Below are 24,883 nucleotides of genomic sequence, written 5' to 3'. Positions count from 1 at the left end.
TCCTTAAAAATTTTTCTTTATATTTTGACCCTATATTTTGTCCCCCACCCACTTCCTCCCCTCTACAGAGTCTGCACAAAGCAGACCTTTTTTTTTGTTTTAACCCATTTCACCTCTGAAAAAGCTACTACACCCATCTAACCATCCATTTTTTCCCCTTTTCCACCCGTGGCATCCTATTGTAACAAAAGCTCCCAACTCTCAGCAAACCCCATTTGAGAAAGCGACAGAGCATTAAAGCACCCAAATTTTTCACAACAACCCCAAACCCCAGAAATCCAAATCTATGAATTCTATTAATTTCATGTCACAGTTCTTGCCTCTTGGTCTCATCAAATTCTTGGACTTTGAAGCACAATAATGTGTGCGTGATAAGTGGTCGTAGAGCTAGTGTAGTCGTGTTGTTAGCTTGGTTAGGGTTTCGGCTTCGGGGATTTTGTTAAGAGAAAAAGTCTACGCTCAAAGATACCATTTTTCTTGGATACTATAAATTTTGCTTAGTTTATTTTACTAGTACTCTATACTATAAATTATGCTTAGTTTACTTTACTAGTATTTTATACTATTACTGTTGTGTTTATGTGATATCATAAAAATTTAAAATTATAATTTTGAATTGAACGGGTATTTTGACGTAAAAAAATTATACAAGTTCGTCCCCCTTACCAAAAATTCTGGTTTCACCCCCGATGCCAACCGTTTCATTTTCAAGTGGTCTCTCATTCAACGTGACCTAACTCATACTGTGTAGCCCTGTTTTGTAGATATGTCTTCATTGAATCTATTAAGATTGTTTTTAATTTGTTTTTTGTTTTTTTGAAAAAAACATTCGCGCGTTTAACTTATATTCGCGCATGATGCTAATATTAGAGTAATGCAAATATTAAGCGTACAAGATAAACTTAAACTTTGTCCAGACGTGCTTGGAATAATTGGGGGAAGGCTAATATAAGAATGTTCTAATATTATATACCTCTTGAGGTACCATCTCAATTTCAATTGTATTTTTAAATCGCGGCTAACAACAATTCCGACCAATATCTTAAGTGCATGGGCAAATGACTGTACGTACTAATTAAACTTCACAAAACTAACAAATTAAAACATGACAAAGATGAATTATTTTGTGATAAGTAAGAAGACCCCAAGTTTGTTCACATTTTTCATGATGTTATATATGCATAAATAAGATATATCATTGCAAATTCTTGAGAAAAAAAAAAAAAAAAAAAATTAAAAAATTATGCCTTCCGCAATGAAATTTGATAAGTAAGATTTAAATTACCAAACTATTTCAGGTTGTCTCCTATGTAAAATTTGACAAACTATTTTAAATATAAAAACTCTGGCATGCCAATCAGCTGACTAAAATAAACAAACTAGGAAACACTAGTTTTAAAAATTATGAATAAATACCGAATCTTTTTCCTCAGTTAGAGCCTCTCTTCGATCTCTCAGATTCGTCAGATTCCTGTCTTATTTTGATTTTTATATTATATATATATATATATATATATTTTGTAAGAATACGGATATTTGTTTAATTGAGGATGACTGCTATAAAGAAGTAATATAAACAAGTTTTTTGTGCCTTTCAAATAAAAGATAAACACCTCACTATAGAATACAATATATATATAGGAATATAAACAAGTTTTTTGTGCCCTTCAAGTAAAAGATAAACACCTCACTATAGAATACAATATATATATATATGAAGAGAAAAACACTAGATCTTAGTCTATTGTCTTCATCAAATTACAAGCTATTGACAAAACACCAGGTCCTTCCGATCCTGAGCAGTTCCACTAGGGCCATCAGATATGATCGTCCAACCTTCTGTTTTCGCATTACGGATTTCCTTTTTCTCTCATCCATCCAGAGCTGCAAGTCTTCCTCCGACGCAGAGTTATGAGTTGGCGTGTACTGAGCAATTTCCACTAGAGGAAGACATAATTTATTTATTTATTTATTTTTAATTTCCTTTTCGGGCCAAAGAGAGTACTACCTATCCAGAAAAAAGAAGACATTTTTTTTTTTTTGAACAGAGACTTCATTTCATTAATAACGAAAAAATTGACCCCCAAAAGAGGATCTAGGCACACAATTGTTCCCTAAGTACTGCAACAGCAATAAAATCTGGGACTTCTTCTAACCAAACTGAATCCCTCAAACTACAAGAAGCTTCTTTTGCAAGAGCATGAGCAACACTATTAAACTCCCTAGAAATATGGACAAAAGAAGCACTCCTAAAATAACTCAGTTCAGTTTGTATACTCTCTATAATGCATTGACCAATAGCATTGTTATAGGTCGATCGTCTATAACAATGCTTTGATGCAGACATGTGGCCATCAGTTAGTTGAAGAGCTTTGGAAAATGGTTTTTACAATTTTATGGAAATCTTTCTCATTCGAAATACTACCGGTTCATGATCAGATGGGTTTACTTGTTGAAGCTGCAAAAGTAGGAAACGTTGAATTTCTACTTATAATTATACGCTCTTATGACCCCGATCTCTTATGGCAATTAATAGATGAAAATCACGGGATCAGTTTATTTCACATTGCTCTTATTTATCGGCAAAGGAGTGTATTTAATCTGATACATGAGATAGGTGTCATGAAGGAAAAGATTACAACCTATATTGCCAATGGTGATAACAATATCCATGGCCTACACATTGCCAAAGGTGATAACATGCTGCACATTGCTGGAAAATTGGCTCCTTCAGATCACTTAAATACCATATCCATTGAAGCCCTTCAAATGCAGCAGGAATTGTAGTGGTTTCTAGAGATAGAAAAGATTGTGCCCCCGTCATATGTGAACAAGAAGAATTCAAAAAATGAAACACCTAGGGATATATTTAAAAAAGCACACAAAGATTTGCATGAAAAAGGTGAAAAGTGGATGAAGAAAACAGCAACCAATTGCATGCTTGTGGCAACATTGATTGCTACCGTGGTTTTCACCGCAGCCTTCACGATATCAGGTGGTGACAATGTAGAAGTAAAGGATCGTGACAAAGGGAAACCTCTTCTTTTGAACAGTAAATGGTTTACGGTATTCTTCGTATCAGATGCAATAGGATTGGTTTTCTCTTCAACTCGATATTAGCTTTCTTGTCAATTCTCACGTCACGTTACAGAGGGGAGGATTTTGTCAAGCAAATACCTCTAAGATTGCTGGGTGGACTTGTTGCACTGTTGATCTCTATGGTAGGCCTGGTATCAGCCTTCAGTGCAACCTGCTTTTTGGTATTTTACAGTAAAGCAGCATGGGCTCCGATTGTTATACTTGGTTTGGCTACTATCCCAATAATTCTTTTTGTGCAGGCACATTTTCGACTTTGGATTGAAGAAATCAACTCAACATATTGGGCTAGATTTCTTTTTTGGTCAAATGTACGTAAAAATAAACTTTTCTACTGAAAGCTGCTGAGTGTAGCTTTAGTAGGAGGATTTGGAGATCCATGATGGCAGATTGTAAGGCGGTGGATCCTCCAATGGATTGGGAGTTTGTTTTGAAATGGAGCTCTATTAGTTTGAGAGGGGAAAGCTTGATTGCTACTGCCCGGAAGCTGTGTTTTAGCTGCTACAATTTATAATCTGTGGATGCAGAGGAATTATTTGAAGAAGCAATTCTTTCCACCATTAGATGGGAATTAGTTAAGGTGAGGATCCTTGCTAAATTTCCTCAGACCTGATGTTTGTTCTGTAGCTGAGTTTGGAGCTGTGGTCTGCTCTGGAGTTCTAGGCTGATTTGGTTTGTAAGTGTGTTTTTGTGTTGGGAGTTTTCTGCATTTTTTGCAGATTTCTTCTTTTGTGTTTCTCGGAAGGTTTGCCAGCGTTTGCTGTTGGTCTTGTTTGTTGGCTCCTTGGTTGTGATTTTTCGGTTTGAGAGTTTGGGTGTTTTAGTTGCTTTTCTGGTAGCTATTGTTTTGGTTTTGAGATTGCGATTTGTATATAGCAGTTTTGGTGTTGGTCCTTTTTGGGGGCCGGGGTTTGTCCCTATTTAGGACGATGATTCCAGTTTTTACTGTATTTTTTGTGTTTGGTTTATAAAACATTAATTCATCCAAACAAAAAAAATGCTGAATGGGAAATTCATCAATAAAAAATATGAAATGCAAGTCAAATAAAAAGGAACAAAAATTTTAAGAGGTGACTGATCGAGGGATTTTGAGCAAGCAAAGCCAGGCAAATATCGAAGAGAACAAATCAAGACTTTGAATCGATGCTAGCTCATTTGACTATTCCATAAATGGATTTAATTTTCCTTTGGTTTTTATGTTTATATATATAGATTTGGTATTGTATTTTCCTTTGTATATCTAGAGTCTCGTTGATTGTTGTCAAGCTTTTGACAATACGTTTCACTTATGGGTACTGAGCCTGCCTTACGAGTTGTCTCAAGATTTTTTAATGCATTTAATACAAAGTGACGCACATATATTTGAAATCAGATTAAAAAATGCATTTGCTTCAAAAAAAAAAAAAAAATAAAAGAAATGAACTTACTCAAGGGTAGAAGAAGGTTTCTCATTCTGCTCATACAATGCAACCTTCATAACTGAAAAAAGAAAAAAAAAAGAAAAAGAAAAGAAAAGAAAAGAAAAGATAACTATTAAATATTTATTAATTAGTAAACAAAACAAAGCCAGACAAAAATTAAATACGTAACTCAACTAAAAAATCATAAAAAAGTATTCTAGAAGAGACCTTTGGTGAGAGCATGAAGAACCCCATTTGAGGCTTCTTGGAAGGCAGAAGAGATTTTAGATCTGAGAAAAAGAGATCAGAGAGAGTGAGAGAGGTAGAGAGAGAGATAGAGAGAGGACCTACCGGTGACAGAGGGCCCACGGTGTCTGTGATAGAGCAAGAGAGAGAGGAGAGATTTGAGAACGGAGATGAGAGGGAGAGAGTAAGGAAAGAGAGAAAGAGAAATAGGTTCTGTACACAGAAAAAAAAAAAAAATAAAAATAAAAAAAAAAAAATAATGAGAGAAAGGGATAGAAAGGAGAGACGTACAGGAAGACATGTTTTCTAGAAAGAAACAAAAATTAAATAAATAAAAATTAATAAAACAAAGGGTTTGTAACTCTTTGGATGTGGCGCGCGCGGGACAAGAAACTTTCGTGTCCCGCCCAGCCCCTGGCTCATTCATGAGCCTTTTTATTTTGAATATATATTTGTTTTTTTTTTCATTTGCTTTTTCTAAAAGAAAAAAAAAGTATTTTTCGTTTTTTTTATTTAATAGAAAACAAGTTTTTCTTTTATCTTTTTTGTTAAATTTTTTTTCATAATTTTCAGTTTTTTTTTAAAAAAAAAAAAACATCTTTTTCGTTTTTTAATTTTCATTTTTTTAATTTATTTTTTAAAAAATAACTTTTTTAGTTTTTTATTTTGTTTTAGATTTTTTTTTTCAAAAAATTGGTTTTTTTTTTTTCATTTTTAGTTAATTTTTTATTTTTTATTTAAAAAAAAATCATTTTTTTTTTTAATTTAATAGAAAACAGGTTTTTCTTTTTTCGTTTCTTTTTTTCTTTTTCTTTTTTTTTTTCGTTTTTCTTTAATGTTTTTAATTTGTTCTTCAAAAATGACCTTTTTAGTTTTTTTCTTTTCGAAAAATTAGTTTTTTCGACCGAAGTAATACACTAAGATCGATTGGATGATTCTATCGATCATGTCATGATCGATTGCACATTAAATCGAACTGTTAACTGTGTCAAGTTTGATTGATCGGACATTTATGTCACAATAGATCGGACCCATGCCTCAGTCCAGAAAGTACCACAATTGTTAGTGGACTAGTACTTATTAGGATTGATCAGACATTCGATCAATCTAATTAATGCACTACGATCGATCAAATGATCTATTCATCCTATTGTTCTATCACGATCGATCAGACTACTCCACTAGGATCGATAGATCATCCGATTGATCGTGATAGATCAATAGGCTCAATAGATCATCTGATCGATCGTGATAGATCAATAGGGTCGATAGATCATCTGATCGATCGTGATCGATCAATAGGATCGATAGATTGTGATCGATCCAAAGGATCGATAGATCATCCGATCGATCGTGATCAATCAATAAGATTGATAGTTAATCCAATCGATTGTGATAGTATCGATCCTATTCGATTGATCGTGATTGATCAATAGGATCGTTAGATCATCTGATCGATCAATAGGATCGTTAGATAATCCCATCGATCGTGATAGATCAATAGGATCGATAGATAATCCGATCGATCGTGATCGATCAATAGGATCGTTAGATCATCCGATCGATCGTGATCGATCAATAGGATCGATAGATCATCCCATCGATCGTGATAGATCAATAGGATGGATAGATAATTTGATCGATCGTGATCAATCAATAGGATCGTTAGATCATTCGATCGGTCGTGATCGATCAATAGGATCGTTAGATCATTCGATTGGTCGTGATCGATCAATAACCAATAGGATCGATAGATCATCCGATCGGTCGTAATAGATCAATATGATTGATAGATCATCTGATCGATCGTAATCGATCCATAGGATAGATAGATCATCCCATCGATCGTAATCGATCCATAGGATAGATAGATCATCCCATCGATTGTGATCGATCAATATGATCGATAGATCATCCCATCGATTGTGATCGATCAATATGATCGATAGATCATCCGATCAATATGATCGATCGTAATAGATCAATAGGATCGATAAATCATCCGATCGATCGTGATTGATCAATAGGATCGTTAGATCATCTGATCGATCAATAAGATCGTTAGATCATCCGATCGATTGTGATAGTATCGATCCTCTCCGATAGATCGTGATAGATCAATATGATTGATAGATCAATATGATTGATAGATCATTCGATCGATCATAATCGATCCATAGGATAGATAGATCATCCCATCGATCATGATCGATACATCATCCGATCAATGTGATCGATAGATCATCTGATCGATCGTAATAGATCAATAGAATCGATAAATTATCCGATCGATCGTGATTGATCAATAGGATCGTTAGATCATCCGATCGATTGTAATAAAAGAGTTTGTACGATTATTCAATCTTACCACGATCAATGAGACTAGAGTATCAAGATGATAAAAAATTCAAAGCATATTATATCATAGTTGATTACAAAAAAGGAATTGGACCTTGTTAATTATTTCCTTCAAGTTGTACTTTGACCTACCATCAATTAATTTGTGACTTCGGTAATTTCAGTATTGAGCACACATGCAAGATAAAGTTTGAGTCACTGGAGATGGAAAAATCCTTAATATTTTGCAACTTATGGTTGTATCTAGACTTTGTGAGAAAGAATGAGAATAACCTTCCGTGGATAGGGGAGAAAATGACAAAACCCTTTGATTGCATAACAAATGATCGTCAAAAATTAATTGTTCAACAACCAATTAATTTAGATTTAAAATATTGATTTTTTTTTTTTTGCATTATAAAAAAAAATAGAAAAAAAAACTTTACTAAAAATTGAATAGAATGGTGCATATATAATAATAATAAAAAAAAATCTTACAAAAATACACTACAAGAAATATTTTTTATATATATAAATGTGGGTTTAAATTTAAATTTTTATGTTTAGATGTAATAGATTATCAGCAACGACCCTTAAAATCGTTGTTGATAACGGCTATCAGCAACGACTTTTACGATTGTTGCTAATGACTGAGTATCAGCGACGACAATAAGTCGTTGCTGATGTGTTTTTATTTTTATAATCTGTAGAGCAATAGCAACGACTATGTAGTCGTTGCTGATAATAAATTATTAGCAATGACTTTGAAAGTCGTTGGTAATGACTAGGTATCAGCGACGACTATATGTCATTAATGATATGTTTTTATTTTATTAATTTTAATAATATGCAAAGCAATAGCAACGACCTTATAGTCGTTGCTGATAATCAATTATTAGCAACGACAATGACAGTCGTTGCTAATAATAGGGTATCAGCGACGATAATATGATGCCGCTGATGTGATTTTATTTTTATTAATTTTAATAACGTGAAGAGAAATAGCAACGACCTTTTAGTCGTTGCTGATTAGCCACTCATTAACAACTACTCTGAAAAGTCGTTGCTAATGGGTGAATATCAGCAACGACATTTATATCGTCGCTGGTGATCTATATATCAACGACGATAATTTTCGTTGCTGATGTTAATTACTATTTGCAACAATTATTGTCGTTGCAAATAGTATATTATCGTCGCTGATACTTTCCCGCCACGTAATGCGCGCCTTGAGAAAATTACCGCAAAGGTATTTATGACGACTTATTAGCGACGACATGTTTGTCGTCGCTGATATAAATATTTTTTTACATTAGCAACGATTTTCAGCAACGACATAGAAGTCGTTGATATAGATTGATTATCAGCAACGACTTTTCAAAGTCGTTGCTGATAAGTGATATTTAGCAACAACTTTTATGTCGTTGCTAAAAATGTCGTTGCTACAGGGCAAATTTCTTGTAGTGACTAGATTCTATCCAGTTGAAGCCAATTGGATTGTATCTAGTTGAAGCCAACTGGAGACGATCCTTTTTCATTGTCAAAAGCTCAGCAAAAATCAACGAGTTGATTGTATCAATCCAAATTCGAGAATATGCCTGCACAAAATGAATTATTGGGATAGTAGCCAAAGCGGTTATCACAATCGGAGCCCATACTGCTTTACTGTAATATACCAAAAAGCAGGTTGCAGGATGCAGTGGCGGAGCCAGGAATTTGGTTCAGGGTGGGCAAGATTTTTTTTTTCGATAAATGAAAAAAAAAAAAAAGAACTAAAGTTAATAAAAATTGAATTAAAATTATTAAAAAATATAGCTAACGCAATATTGTGAGCCCCCATATGGTCATGTAACTTCTCATTCTTTTTTCAATTTTTGAACCTTTCAGTAACAAATGAGTCTCCTCCTATTTGATGTTCAATACCTGGTCTAAAAATATAACAATATAGGCAATATGCATCATCTTCTAAAATGTTGTATTCCAATCAATCAACATATTCTTTGAACCATGCTGGATTAAAATGACAGACACGTTTTTTCTATATTGTGTTTTTGAAAAATCACGATCAATTGGTTGACAAGGTCTTTTTCGTAGATATGTTCTTCGGATTTGATCTCTATTATTAGGATGGTAATCAATTTTTTTTTCTTAAGCAAAGATTGCTAGCAAATTTGTTAGATCTACCTCGACATGAGCTCGTTTAAAATTTGATTAGAGTTTAATGAAATTATTATTTTTCTCTATAATCACATGCAACTACAATTATATATATTTTTTAAATCAAAATATATAACAAAATTATATATATATATATATATATATATTTTTGTTATATATTAGGTGCACTGCCGTGGACTAAGCCTTGATGGGTTGATGTTCAGACTTAAAAAATAAAAATAAAAGAACCCTTGATGTTAAGATTTTTTTTTTTTTTTTTTTTTAAAAAAAAATGGCCTGTCAAATTGTTAATAACAATTAACAAAGAGACTCACAGTTTAATAATCAATTTATTTTTTAACTCTGATTCTTCACTGTCTCACCGTACAAGTCATGATACTCGAGTCACTCAAATCAATTTAATAATAATAAAAGCAAAAAAGCAAAAGTTCACCGTTTGATGAAGCCTCCAGCAAATAAATGAAACGTTGCGTTTTGAGAAAACTTTTGTTTTGCAAACTCTTCCACATGCAACACTGCGTTTTACAATTAAATCTACTGCTCATATATATATATATATATATATATAATATAATATAATATAATGATATGAATTTTAATAATTATACTTAATTTGTGATTATAAGGAAACACATTGTTGATTTTAATGCTAATCAATTAATTTTGGATTATACCAATTACATTGTCATTGTATATGATATGATTATTTGAATAATACAATTAAGTATCAAGATTTTCATTAAATCATATGATTAACAATTTATTATTAATTCAACAATCATTAGATATCTAATTACTAGACTTAAAGTCTTAGTCTCTTAGATCATATAAGATATAATCATATTAATTATCTTCTAAAATTAAATTATATATTATATAGATACTTATAGATATAACTAATAATTATATATTGAATAAAAATAATTAATTATTGTTAATTAATAAGTGATATACTAAATAAGTTATTTTTATCAATATAAATATGAATTTATTAATAAATATATACGAGTCGAGCTAATAAGCGAGCCGAGTTTGTTTATGAGTATGTTCGCGAACTTTAAACGAGCAAGCGGGGTTTTATATGGGTATGTATTATTTAATAATCAAGTATAGTTTTGTATCCACGAATAGCTCATTTAATAACTGAGTCGCGCACGAGCCGAGCCTTATTGAGCCGAGCCCGAGCGAGCTCACGAATAGTTTTGCTTCATTTACATCCCTACCGGTAACTGCTAATAACCGCCAACAACAGCTAACTGAGAAAACTGAAAAAATCGAGAAACTGGAAATAACCGCAACTGGATAACCGGGTACCCGGTTGCTGTTACCGGTTATTGCAATTTAAAAAACCAGTTAATAACTAGGTAACCACAACCGGTTTTTATTATTATATATATACCACCTTACGAAAATGAAACTTCTCTTGTTCTGTGACTATAAAACGCCTTTGAGGATAGAATGAATGGAGATGATTGACTTGCTCAAAATATGAATAGATTCGTTGAAGATAATTGAATGTTTTCCTATGTGACATGTGATTGTTGACTCCTGTTAGTTCAGTTTCTAGAGGATGGCATGGTTCTGTTACCTCCAGACTTTCATTTTTATGTATCTATTGTTTAAAGTTTTGTTTTAGTAACTGATGCAGGAGGATATCAGACGCAACTATAGAATTAATTGGTCAATGATGTGGCGATGTGACCTTTGGTCAATGCTTGATTTAAGCAAGAAAGGAAATGGTCAACTACTCAAGAAGGAAAGAAGAGACCTTTGGCAATTGTGATTTAGAAGATATTTTCTACCGAGTTGTCAACATCCAGTAAGAGAAAGACCAAGAAGGAAAGAAAAGACTATCAACAAATCTCTTGATTTATCTTTTAAAGAATTTTCATATTTATATTTGCGTTGTCGTTAAGTAATATTATAGTTATTATATTTTCCCTAATATGGTAATTCTTTGGTACCAAGTATTTCCCATTAATTTGGAGATATTCTTTGGCACCAAGTATTTTCATAATATGTTTATTTGTATTTATTTCAAGTCTTAGGAGATTTATTAGGCTTTTTGGGATTTTGCTATTTTTGGTAATTTTTCAGCTATATTAGCCCGGCTTGTGGGCGTTTTTCAGTAGTTGTTGATTATTGATAATTTTATCAAATTCAGAGTTTGTCTCTGTTTTCTTTGGGGTAATTTTCCTGTTTTCTTCCTTGCAAATTGCTTGTTGATTAGCCTACAGAATAATCGCTATTCTGTTCCGGCGTCAATTGGTATCAGAGCTTCAACACCTTCCTGAGACGCGTTCTTCATCAGTTTCGATGGCTGGTGGTCGTGGTCGTCGTGGTCGTGGGCAGGTTCCAAATGAGGAAGCTCCGCACCATGATCGTAACGTTCAGGATGTGATGATTGAGGATTTGCAGAGGCAAGTTGCAGAGTTAGCCCAGCGCCTAGCGGCGCAGGAATTCGGCAATCGTGAGATGAACTCCGATTCCAATTCCACCTTCGACAACCCGTATCACAATCCTGCTCCATACAGGGAACAACGTGGTCGGGATGAAGAAATTGTTGATGAAGAGTTCCAAGAAGACGAGTTCGTTGATGAGGAGTTCATACATGGAGATGTTCATGATGATGTTGAACATGAAGATGTTGAAAATCCTTCACAAGGATTTGTGGATTGGAATTCTCCCCCAATTTATGATGTCTATCATGAAGAAGAAGATTTATTGAAAGAGGTAAGTTTTGTGGGTGATGCAATAAAATTTATTGAAGAAAATAATGACTACCATGTGTTTGATGAAAGTCCACATAACGAGGGATTTCAGTTGAGTAATGAGGAAATTAGTCATGTTGATTTTCTTGGGATTGAAAATTTTCTATCAAGTTCTTCTAGTAATAATTTGAATGTTGGTTTTGGCGAGATGGATGACAATTTTAATTTTTGCGGTCAAGAAAGAATTGATAATTCTTTGAAGACTTTTTATGGAGCATGAATTGGAGAAAATAAATAAAAGACGTCAGAAGATTGAATTATTTCAATTTAGTGTGAGGCTAGTCGTTGTGATGGGTTGCAATTTATTTATCTTCTGGTTTCAAGTTAGTTTGGTATTGAGAAATACATAATGTAATGAATTGATTGGCCATCCAAAAGATCGAGGTAAAGAAGGTTCGAATTCGAGGATGAATTCTTTCCAACCCGGTGAGACTGATGCAAGAGGAAATCAGACGCAACTATAGAATTAATTGGTCAATGATGTGGCGATGTGACCTTTGGTCAATGCTTGATTTAAGCAAGAAAGGAAAGGGTCAACTACTCAAGAAGGAAAGAAGAGACCTTTGGCAATTGTGATTTAGAAGATATTTTCTATCGAGTTGTCAACATCCATTAAGAGAAAGACCAAGAAGGAAAGAAGAGACTATCAACAAATCTCTTGATTTATCTTTTAAAGAATTTTCATATTTATATTTACGTTGTCGTTAAGTAATATTATAGTTATTATATTTTCCTTAATATGGTAATTCTTATTTCCCATTAATTTGGAGATATTCTTTGGCACCAAGTATTTCCATAATATGTTTATTTGTATTTATTTCAAGTCTTAGGAGATTTATTAGGCTTTTTGGGATTTTGCTATTTTTGGTAATTTTTCAGCTATATTAGCCCGGCTTGTGGGCGTTTTTCAGTAGTTGTTGATTATTGATAATTTTATCAAATTCAGAGTTTGTCTCTGTTTTCTTTGGGGTAATTTTCCTGTTTTCTTCCTTGCAAATTGCTTGTTGATTAGCCTACAGAATAATCGCTATTCTGTTCCGGCGTCAGTAACCAATGTTAAGATGCAAGCTTTCTGATAGGGAATGCTAATATATAGAATTCCTCTCTTGACATGCATATGAACAAGACACTGAGAGAAATGCAAATACATTTTGTTTATTCTCTTAATACATGTACTCATTTTCTTTTTTCTTTTTGGTTAAGGCAAGTATTTATGTTGCTACTCTCTGTTTTTATGCATCCTATTATAAAATAGGCTGTATGGCTCAAGAAACAGAGAAAGAGTTGTGTACGTGTTTAGGCCAATAAACATAGGGCTGTGTTTCAATTAAAATATAAATTGTTTATTTTTCGTCCAAATATAACAGTAATCATTTAAAGGTTCTCGAGTTACAAAGTCTCTAGCCTCAGTCTTTTCATATAATTCATGCTACTTGTCACAGTGATACAAAATGATGTAATTGAATGTCAAATATTGAAATTTAAAAAAAATATGAAAAATTTAATAATATAAGAAAACCGGTTATCTGGTTAATAACTGGTTAAAAATAACCGGATAAAACCGGATAACCTGTGGTTGGTAAAAACTGCAACCGATACCTGTTGCGGTTATTGAAATAGGAATAACCAGGAACCTCAGTTGTGGTTGTGGTTATCAGCAAATAACTGCAACTGCAACCGGTTGTATACCCCTTATTATCATAATATTTGAATGAGATTATGACCTTGTAAACATACGGCCATGATGCCAAAATTAATTTGAGGATATAGTACGATGCTTAGGATAATGATGTACAACCTACATATAAATGATGTTCATGCACTCACGTGAATAGTGACATGCATGCACTACCACAATTCTATGCTCGCTATATATTTATAATTGTAAACATGTTATACTGTCTATTTTTGGACATAATATAAGGAGAATAATTATTGGTCTAGATTTTAGTCATTTATAAATAATTTAGAACTAATATACTGTCTCATGCAAACATGATAATTGCCGAGAGTGCTAGTGATTGGAATCCACTTAGCAGTAAAGGAAGAGATTGAAAGCATAATACTTACTGAAACATTTTCACTACAGGTGATTAATTTTTTATAAATGCATTCTTGTATTTTTTCACCAAATGCCTAAAGGGAGAGATTGTTTGGTTTTAGAAATTGGCTACATTTGGTGACCAAAACTTTGATTGTAATTTTCATTCCTGGCCTATGTGTTTTAGAGTGAGAAATTTGGATTAAAGGGCTTTTAGTGTTCTGGCGTTACTATAGCATCACTTAGCCATGCTAACGGCTTTGCCTTGAAGTATTTGAAGCTCTTCCAGTGCCAGGTTTCACCTTGGCGTTCTAACGCCAAAAGCCACAAAGACCTCACGTCAGATGGGCATCACCTGAACCGTGCTTATGACGTTGAGCTAGAATAAGATTGTACATTGAATCACATTGAATAATGTTAAAAAAAAGAAAAAAAAGAAAAAAAAAAAAAAAAAAGGGCCTATATATATACAAGTCAAAAATAAAGATACGCATGCACATACGTAACCATGTAGGACACAATACAATACAATAATACATATAATCTAATAAAGAAGACTCGACCTCGTCAGTCAACAAAGAGAAGTGGTGGTTGACTTATGTTGTGGGGTCCAGTGCTTTGAAATATTTAGTCTCTGTTTCATACGTGTCATGCACAGGTTTAGCATAGGCAAGGACATAGGTCGATCTTCATTCAAAACCGATCCAATATGAGATCTACTTTGTAGTTGCTTCATGCAACCGTCCTTTGAACGAGATTTTGATTGAAGCATTCTACCAAAACAAATATTGTAGTTTGGATCAATTGAGCTTCTACTGAGGCCATCTGTCAAAACAGATCCAGTAGTTTTGGTCAGCCGCGCGAGCTACGACCGAGACATTCTGGCTAGCTAAATTATTTGACAAATGGGTCGACCAAGTACGGAAATCAAGCTTCGACCAGTGCAATATGTAAGTCAACATTTACGAGTTGGTTCATCGTAAAATATCTCATTCAACCGAGGCTTGAGGTTTTTCAATAGATTTTATCTTCTTCTTTTTTGAGTCCAAATCTAATTTAATCACGACCATGCATGAAGAACCCTAAGTAAAATATGGTCCAAACTAACCTATTACTAAGGGTCATTCATCTAAGTATCATAGTCGCTTACCATCCTAATTAACGAGGCTTGAAGCTTTAGTTCATCACCTTTTGCCTTGAAATTGCTATCAATAAACTTTGAGATACCGTGCCTTCAACGTTGTGTTGATCTTCATCACCTACAACACACTAAACATGACTCTGGCATCACAGAGATTTGGAGTATATTTGAAATTGCGTTAAGCAGTTTAAAAAGTATTTTTACTACATGATTTAGGACAAAGCAGTTAGCATGCAGTGACTTTTTTTAAGAATCTATTTGTGCCAGAAAAAAATAGCTATGTATGGTTAAAAAAAAAAAAAAAAAAAAAAAAAAAACCTTCTTTGACTGTTTTGGGCTAAAATAGCTCAAAATTGTGTTTTGAAAAAAGCTTAAAAATAAGGGTTTTTTTTTTTTTTTTTTTTTTTTTTTTCTAAAAAACACTCTTTCTGAATAAAGCATAAACTTAATCTCCTCCTTTGACAATTTCGTGATAGACCATTAATTAAGTGCTTACTTTAAATGACTCAAACTAAATACATACAAGCCACAACAATAATAAGACTCTTGTTCCAACATAAAACGTACCATACCTAAAAACAACTTATCAGCATAGTCTCTATTATGTGACATTCTTTGAAGAGAGCCCCTTCTATCCAGATGTGGAGTAAGGGTTTTACACGTTCCAATAAAACTTAAACAAGTCAGCTAAAAGCAAAAAAATCTCAATCACCAGAGAAATTAGACATGGAAACACCGGATCAACCAAACTAAACAAAATGGGCATTGTTGCTATTCCTCTTTAGAAACCATCGGACCCACCTACACCCGTCTCCTCCATTGAATGCTGCTGTCAAAATCAGTCGGAGCCATCAATTCGCCTCGTCCTCCGCCTAAAGCCCCCCGATCGTAATTTTTTCTCTGTCTCCCACTCTCTCGACTTAAACCTAAGAACCTAGCTGACATGCCACACCCTCAAGCCAACATACCGCAACAATAAAACTAAACCAATATATACAAATGCATGCAAGACCAACCTGTACTGCCAATATACCGCAACAACTCTATCTAATTACTACAAAAAAACCGGCATTTCGCGACGCTTTTTAAACGTCACTATTCACCAAAAAACCGTCACCAATCACTTGGTGTCATTTATTCTGCGTCGTTTGCTAAGTGTTGCTGCTCACAGGTCTGGAAATTTTTTTCACGACGCTTCTTTCTGAAGCGTCATAAATTCATGACGCTTCTCTGCAAGTGTCATAAATTATTTTTTAATGACGCTTTCTGGTAAGCGACATAAATTACAAATAATGTCACTTTTTTGTAAATGACGCAATTTTATGTGACGCTTTACAGTAGTAAACGTCATTATTATGTGACATCTACGATATAAATTTGCTTAAAATTTTATGACACTTATGTATGAAAAGTCATTATTTGGTGACACTTACACAGTAAACGTCGTTATTTGGTGACACTTACACAGTAAACGTCGTTATTTTGTGACACTAGGGTATAAAGTAGCTTAAAATTTTATGACGCTTATGTATGAAATGTCATTATTTGGTGACGCCTAATGTATAAAGGACGTTAAAATTTTATGTCATTTTTTGGATAAATGTCACAAAATTATGTCATTTACTCGGTAAACGTCATAAACATTCTACAAACTAATTGTTTTTAAAAAAATAAAAACAAATTGATTATCATATGAAATTTCCTCATTTTTTAAATCTGTTTTTACCTCATAAAACATCTGCAAAATAACTTAATTGAAACAAAATCATATAGACAAAATACTATATATCATTAGATTGCCAACAATGTAGTCATATTATATTGCACCATTGTTTCAAAATAAGCAAACAACTAAAAGCAATGCATAGTACCATTGTTTCAAAATAAGCAAACACCTAAAAGCAATGTACTCGTAGTACCATTGCTTCAATTCCTTAATCACAAAATACTTTTAAAAAAAAAAACATCATATTGCATGTTCTGCTTGACATCCTGTTGTATATATATCAGCCTTGTTCTGCACCATTGAAATTCAACAACTGCTATAAATCCTACAATCAGGGGAGCAAAATGTTAGGATCATCCATATAGTAGTCAAATAAATTAGTACTAGTAGTCAAAACATTACAACTAGACATCAAACTTAACATATATGGACACTATCTTTATTTCATACAACCATTGTAAGCGTTTTAATTTGTCTGTGTTCTAAGGAACATTTTGGTTTTGATGCCTATGCATGGGTGGAACAGGTATAAACAAACAATCTTCAAATCTCTGTAGTTCATCTAATGAATATTGCTTCAAGCCCACAAAGAAACGAGTAAATGGAAAAGGGTAATTGCTTCCAGGTTTCATAAACAACAAGTACTTAAGCAAAATATACCTAAACCAAGAAGCTAAGAGAACTGTAAAAGTGAAGAAATAACTATAGACCAGCTAGCAGACAAATTGCATATATATATATAACCTATCTGTTATCAAAATAGAAAGAAAGAAATTAAAACTGATCAGGCACTGTACGTACTGTAATTTTAATAAAACAGGAAGAAGCTCCCTTGCTTTCCTTTCTATTTATTTCTAGTTCCATGTGGGCAATGGCTATACGTGCGCACGTACTAGAACAAGAGCAAAATGCAAACTTGTTGAGATCGAGAGGAGGGAATTAATTAATTAATTCCCTTGAATGATCGAGTACTATTTCATCCCCCTGCACTTAATTTGTTCCTCAAAATCATGATAATTGTTGGCTAAAAATTAAAGGAAGCTATTTACAATATTTCGAAGTGAGAGTGATCGATGCGATCTTCACATAGATGCAAGAAGCACTACGTACATAACTTAATTAACAAACAACAAATCAAAACCAATTCAGCTACCAAAAAAAAAAAAAAATCTGCAACAAATACTACATACAGAGACTAGCTAACAGATTATATTGTTTCTAATTGAACACATCCAATCCAATATTCCAGTTGGACAAGATCCTTGGAAGCGAAAAACATATAAAACCATTGTCAATATTCTGTCTAAAAACCCAAAACCAGCTTCACAATCCATGCATGAATGTCTAAACCTAGCTAGTAAAGTACGAATAGAAGTGTTCCTCCTACTCTCAATTATTTAAGCACAAGAGTCAAATGCATGGGTAGATTAACAACAAAAGCCATCCATAGACTCTATGCTGTCTCCAACAACAAATCAGAATTTTTTAACATAATACCATATATCTCGTAAGTTCAATTCCTGCAACGGCAAAAAAATATCCAATCTATATATATATATGTATGCCCCCAGAGAAAAAGTCTTCTTTTATCATAGCCATGGACTTGCATCCATCAATAAGTCAATATCTTCATTAAATACCTCCAAAATCTCTAAGTATCTATATATGAATTACAATACAAATTGGAAGGTTCAACGACCTTCTTTGGTAATGATCCGCGAAGTGCAATTGGAAGGAGTTGTTGCATGAGTATGTGGCTGTCATGACTCTTCAAACCTCCAATGGTATGTTCTTTAAGTTTTACACACCGTGACACATTTGAAGCATACCCATCAGGCACTCGTACATCCTTTATGACCTTCAAGAACTGATATTTCTCATCATTTGACATTGTGAAGCAAGCTGCAGGCAGATATGTCTTACCGTTATCGTTAGTAAATGGATGTAGTGTTGGTCTCAAACACATTTTTTGTAGGTCCTTACGTGCTTCATGGTTGTCTTTTGTTTTTCCTTTTATGTCCAACAATGTACATATAATATTATCGAGCACATTTTTCTCTAAGTGCATCACATCAATGTTGTGGCGTAAAATATTATCTTTCCAATAGGGCAATGTAAAGAAAATACTACGCTTCTTCCATATTATCCCGTCATCATCGGCAACAGTACTCCTTTGTCGTTTCTCCGCAACATGGCCAACAACATGTCCAAATACCTCTAATTGTCTCATGATCTCATCACCGCTTGGCACAAGAGGCGGAGTACCCATTTCTTGTGTACCATCAAACGCTCTCTTATTTCTTCTCCAACTATGATCCAAAGGCAACCATCGCCTATGCCCCATATAACATTGTTTATTGCCATAAGTTAACCAGGTAGACCGTGTAGAGTGCATACAACAAGGACACGCCTTTTTGCCTTTCGTACTCCAACCAGACAAATCTGCATAAGCTGGAAAATCGTTTATTGTCCACATCAAGGCTGCACGCATCGTGAACTTCTTTTTCACTGATACATCAAAAGTTGACACTCCAACCTCCCATAATTCCTTTAATTCTGATATAAGAGGTTGTAGATAGACATCTATTTTCATTCCAGGTGAACTTGGGCCTGAGATAATCAATGATAACATAAAATATGGTTGTTTCATGCACATCCAAGGAGGCAAGTTGTACGGTATCAACATTACCGGCCAAGTACTGTGAGTTGTGCTCATATTCCCAAAAGGATTAAATCCATCAGAGGATAAGCCAAGCCTCACACTACGTGGATCTGAGGCAAAGTCTGGGTAGCATGAATCGAATGTCTTCCAGGCTTCACCATCTGCCGGATGCCTTAGTACACCATCTTTTGTACGCCCATGAGCATGCCACTTCATGTGTTTAGCTGTGTGATGTGACGTAAACAACCGTTGCAACCTTGGTATCAACGGAAACCACCGTAACACCTTTGCCGGCTTTCGTTTAGATGTTCGTGATGACTCTTCTTCCTCACTAATGTCCTCCTTCCACTTCGATGCCTTGCATGACGTACATCGTTCTAACTTCTCGGTGTCCCTCCAAAACAACATACAATCATTGGGACAAGCAAGAATCTTTTCATATCCAAGTCCCAAGTCTCTCATATACTTTTTTGCCTCGTACGTGTCCTTAGGCAAAACAGCATTTGTTGGTAGCAACTCATTAATAAATTCAAGGAGGAGTGAGAATATCGTGTTACTGAATCCACCCATACACTTCAAATTATATAGACGCACAATAGCCCCCAATTTGCTATGCTTTGTATTCTCGTGGAGTGGGGTATCAGCATCCTTAAGTAAATCGAAGAACTTCCTCGTCTTCTCGTCAAAGTCATTTGAATCCTCTTGTACGGCTTCGGCTTGTGCACCAACTTCGGACCCACCTTCTTCGGCTCGTACGTCGTGCATGTTGAAAATGTCATGCAACATGGCATGCATCCCACTAGACCCGTCAAGGGGAGGCATCCTATTGGTGGGAGCCGTTACAGGGCCGTGAGATACGGACTCCCTATTAACAGAAGCGTTAATCTTTTCCCCATGCAGTACCCAATCGGTATAACCCTCCAAGATTCCTGGGCCCGTCATCAAATGGTCGTAGACAACTTCATGTGTCAATGAGTTGCTCATGCGACAACGCTTACATGGGCACAAAATGAAGCCTGGTGTATTGGTGTTGCTAAATGCAAAATTCAGAAATGCTTGGATACCATCTAGATGCTCTTTTGAACCTCTAGACATTCTCATCCAACTCTTGTCCATGGCTTGACTACAATTAATTTGACAAAACAGAGATCTACAAAATAATTATTAACATGAACAAACAAATAGAAAATGAAAAGGCAAAAACAGAGCATGAAGAGAAGATGAGCATACTATTGGTGTGTGTGTGTGTGAATGGCAAAAAATCCCTCCAAACAGGTGCAAACTACTCAGAGCAGAGTGGACAACAACTAAGGAAAAACCAACTAAGAAAAAACAAACCATCACCTACACTTTCTGAATCAAATCAGATTCCATAGCAGAAACAAAAACAAAAAAATTACTTTTGCAAACATGCTCATCATGTTCGATCCATTGCAGGCAGCTCTAATGGTATGGAATTATTTGCTTATGAACTAACATATATTGAATTCTCTCTCTCATTAACTGTGTCTAAAAGAATGTATATATACAATGCCGATCGATAACTTCGCATAGAAAATGAAGGGTTGGTTGGTTTATTATGTCTTCCTCATATCACAAGCTGCCATGTGGCAACAGTACTTGTTTCATTTCGTGGATTTCATATGTAATTATTATAAAATCACTTTACCTGAATTTGTTCATGCCCGGATGCCCCTTCCTAGCTTCAAGTTTCTTAAGTACTAATTACTTGTTCAACGACAGAGACAGAAAAACCATAAAATCAAGTGGATAATATCTAGCCTCAAAATATGATTATTTCATAGCTAGAAGTGCATTAACATATATAAGGGTTAAAAACACGTATATCATTATATATTTTTCCCTTCCAACAAAAAATAAAAAGTTCAACATATATATATATATATATATATAAAAATTAAAAGGCAAAAACAGAGCATGAAGAGAAGATGAGCATACTATTGGTGTGTGTGTGTGTGAATGGCAAAAAATGAGTAAGATGAGTAAACTTCTTCTAATATATTAATTTGCTTTGAAAGGTCTAGGTACAGCAAGCAACTTATTATTTTGATTAAAAGGATCTAAGCTTCTCGGAACTTCTTTTACATGGAACGTCTTTCACTATTAATTAATTAAACTTTATAAAGAGTTGGCTGCGTCTCCTTTCTAGCATGGAACTTCTTTTACTATTAATTAATTAAACTTTGTCCACATGCATAGCAAATCCTACTTTCTATGTTTCCTGGACATAACTGATGAGAAAGGTGTAGCCTGGCCCCCATCTTGAACCTAAATTTCCATAGGAAAGAAAATTATATATATAACAATTAAAGTCCAACAACCAATGTAGTCAACAACCCATCATTGGGTCTAGAGTTTCTTGACAGCACGCATCTTCTTGGTGAACAGGAATGCAAATCAAACTTCCTCTAAAACATGCTCAGCATGAACAAAATCATTACTTTTTTGTTTTTTTGGATGAAAAAAAACTTTATAAAGCCCAAAAAACAACAACAAAATCCCTCCAAACAGGTGCAAACTACTCAGAGCAGAGTGGACAACAACTAAGGAAAAACCAACAACTAAGAAAAAACAAACCATCACCTACACTTTCTGAATCAAATCAAATTCCATAGCAGAAACAAAAACAAAAAAATTACTTTTGCAAACATGCTCATCATGTTCGATCCATTGCAGGCAGGCAGGCAGCTCTAATGGTATGGAATTATTTGCTTATGAACTAACATATATTGAATTCTCTCTCTCATTAACTGTGTCTAGAAGAATGTATATATACAGTGCCGATCGATAACTTCGCATAGAAAATGAAGGGTTGGTTGGTTTATTATGTCTTCCTCATATCACAAGCTGCCATGTGGCAACAGTACTTGTTTCATTTCGTGGATTTCATATGTAATTATTATAAAATCACTTTACCTGAATTTGTTCATGCCCGGATGCCCCTTCCTAGCTTCAAGTTTCTTAAGTACTAATTACTTGTTCAACGATACAGACAGAAAAACCATAAAATCAAGTGGATAATATCTAGCCTCAAAATATGATTATTTCATAGCTAGAAGTGCATTAACATATATAAGGGTTAAAAACACGTATATCAGTATATATTTTTCCCTTCCAACCAAAAAAAAAAAAAAAAGAAAGAAAAAGTTCAACATATATATATATATAAATTATTAAAAAGAGGTCCTCAAAGACAGAAGCAGCCGGGGTGCTTATGCCTTATAGCGTGGACCTTGAAAAGCTGTGTCTCTCTAGCTAATGTGGTAAAGGATCTGATAGAATAAAGTTGGGGCATCTCAGAAAGCCAGTGTTGTCGTCCTTAGGGACCCCTCTCAGCTCTTGGCTGGCTATGGTGCCTACACTTTATCCGCTGATTTTTTATTTTTTTTTTGGATGAATCAAAAAACTTTATAAACCAAACACCAAAGAATCACACCTAAAGGTACAAGCTAATCACAGGGCAAAAGGATCAAACAAACCATAATCCCTACCACAATCTAACAAACTACACAACAGACAAAGAATACGCCCAAAACCATCAGGCCTCAAACAAAACCACTCAACAAATACAACCTCAAACCTGCAAAAATCAAATACAAGCAGCTAACTACAGAAAAAATGCCATGAAGATTCCACAAATCAGCAAGATGAAGATTCAAAGATGAACGTTTACCTCCATAATGCCTCTGTTTTTAAACCATCGCCCTGGACTACTTGGGATTTACTGATTTTTTTTTCCTTTTCATAAGAAAAACAATGGGTTTTCAGCTATATCCAAGCACTGATGTTCAGTTTTTAAAAACACTTCAATTACAATATACCCAAACAGTCAAAGTTTCCCAGATTTTTCATCTCTTAACCTAAGGTCGAAAAACAGGGGAATCAAAGAACAAAAATAGGGTAATCAACAAATGGGAGAGAAGAGAGCAGAGGTTACCTGCAATATCCTTTAGAGTGACGAAGAGAGCGCGCGGCTGCCGGCTGGAGGTGTGAGATTGTGCGAGCTTGTGAAAAGAGAGAGAGTTCAGGAGATTGTACGTGAATAACCTAACTAGATGGAGTTCTTTTCCTTTCAAAACAATCAGATGAGAACTAGCTAGGAATTATTCACGTGCTGTAATTAATCGTACGTGCTGTGAGACGTGGGAAATCAACGTGCGCGGGTGTTTTGAAATATTTGTTTCTGTCGTTTCTATTAACAAAGGACGTTGGCTAATTGAATAATTCAAGTCGTTTTGTTGTGCAAATGACATGAATTATTTTAAAAAGGACGTGAGTTTTACGACCCTTTCCAAATGACGTGAATTCATGTCGTTTTCTCAACAAACGACGTAAATTCACATCCTTTATATTAAAGGACGTGAATTATTCACGTCGTCTTCCTAACAAACGACGTGAATCCACATCTCTTTTAAAAGTGATGTGAATTCACGTCCTTTTACACAAACGACGTGAATAATTTATGTCGTTTGTTATAGGAAAAGTCATAATTTATTTAGTTAACGACGTTTATAAAAAAACGACATTAAATTTTATAATTTAGCGTCTTTTTAAAGGAAAGGACGTGAAAATAGCGTCATTTTAATAAGAATGACGCTAACTCAACAATTAATGTCCCTTGTTTTAAACGACATAAAAAAAAACGTCGCGAAATGCCGGTTTTTTTGTAGTATAAAGAGCAAAATTACAATCAATCAGAGCTATACCAGCTACTGTAATACCAATACAATTGAAGCTAACTATTATATTGCAAACTATCAGCAAATAGCAAAATCAAGACAAAATATCAATAAGAAAACTACACCATTGCATGATTACAACACACCCAAAACCAAAGAAAACTTTCAATTTGCTATTGCTAAATTGGACGTGTCTTCTCTCCTCGGGTTCTCAAAACAAACGTATGCCACCATTTTATTTCGTTTGTTCCTGGCATGGCCAAGTACCGAAATTCACCCAAAGCGACCATTGAAAAAAAAAACATAAGCAATTTCGCCGGCCCAACCTAGAGAACCAATTAAGTACATTAATGATTCAAGTCAAAATTACAAAAACAAAGCTTTGAATTAAACGAGCTCTCAAGAATCTGGAAAAAATAAATAAATAAATAAAAAATAAAAAATCTGTAACGGGTATATTAGATAAATGGGCTTTGGCCTTGATAGCTTAGTGGGCTGGGCTTAGTGCTAATGGGCCTAGGTTATGTGTATATAAAGGTTATTAGCCTAATTGTAGGGATATGAGATTAGTGAATTGTTTACTGT

The 24,883-nt window shown here is 34.3% G+C and overlaps 1 protein-coding gene across 1 annotated transcript; it reads right to left on the bottom strand.

Annotated features, from left to right (window-relative positions):
* Window positions 1-18,587: 18,587 nt before the first annotated feature.
* On the bottom strand, window positions 18,588-20,714 carry LOC133869265 (uncharacterized). The gene has a single exon (XM_062306221.1). The coding sequence runs from the start codon at window positions 20,712-20,714 to the stop codon at window positions 18,588-18,590; it is 2,127 nt and encodes a 708-aa protein (XP_062162205.1).
* Between the last annotated feature and the right edge of the window lie 4,169 nt (window positions 20,715-24,883).

The sequence above is a fragment of the Alnus glutinosa genome, chromosome 5 (assembly GCF_958979055.1).
Source record: "Alnus glutinosa chromosome 5, dhAlnGlut1.1, whole genome shotgun sequence".
Lineage (NCBI taxonomy): Eukaryota > Viridiplantae > Streptophyta > Magnoliopsida > Fagales > Betulaceae > Alnus > Alnus glutinosa.
This window is presented reverse-complemented; position numbering and strand designations above follow the sequence as displayed.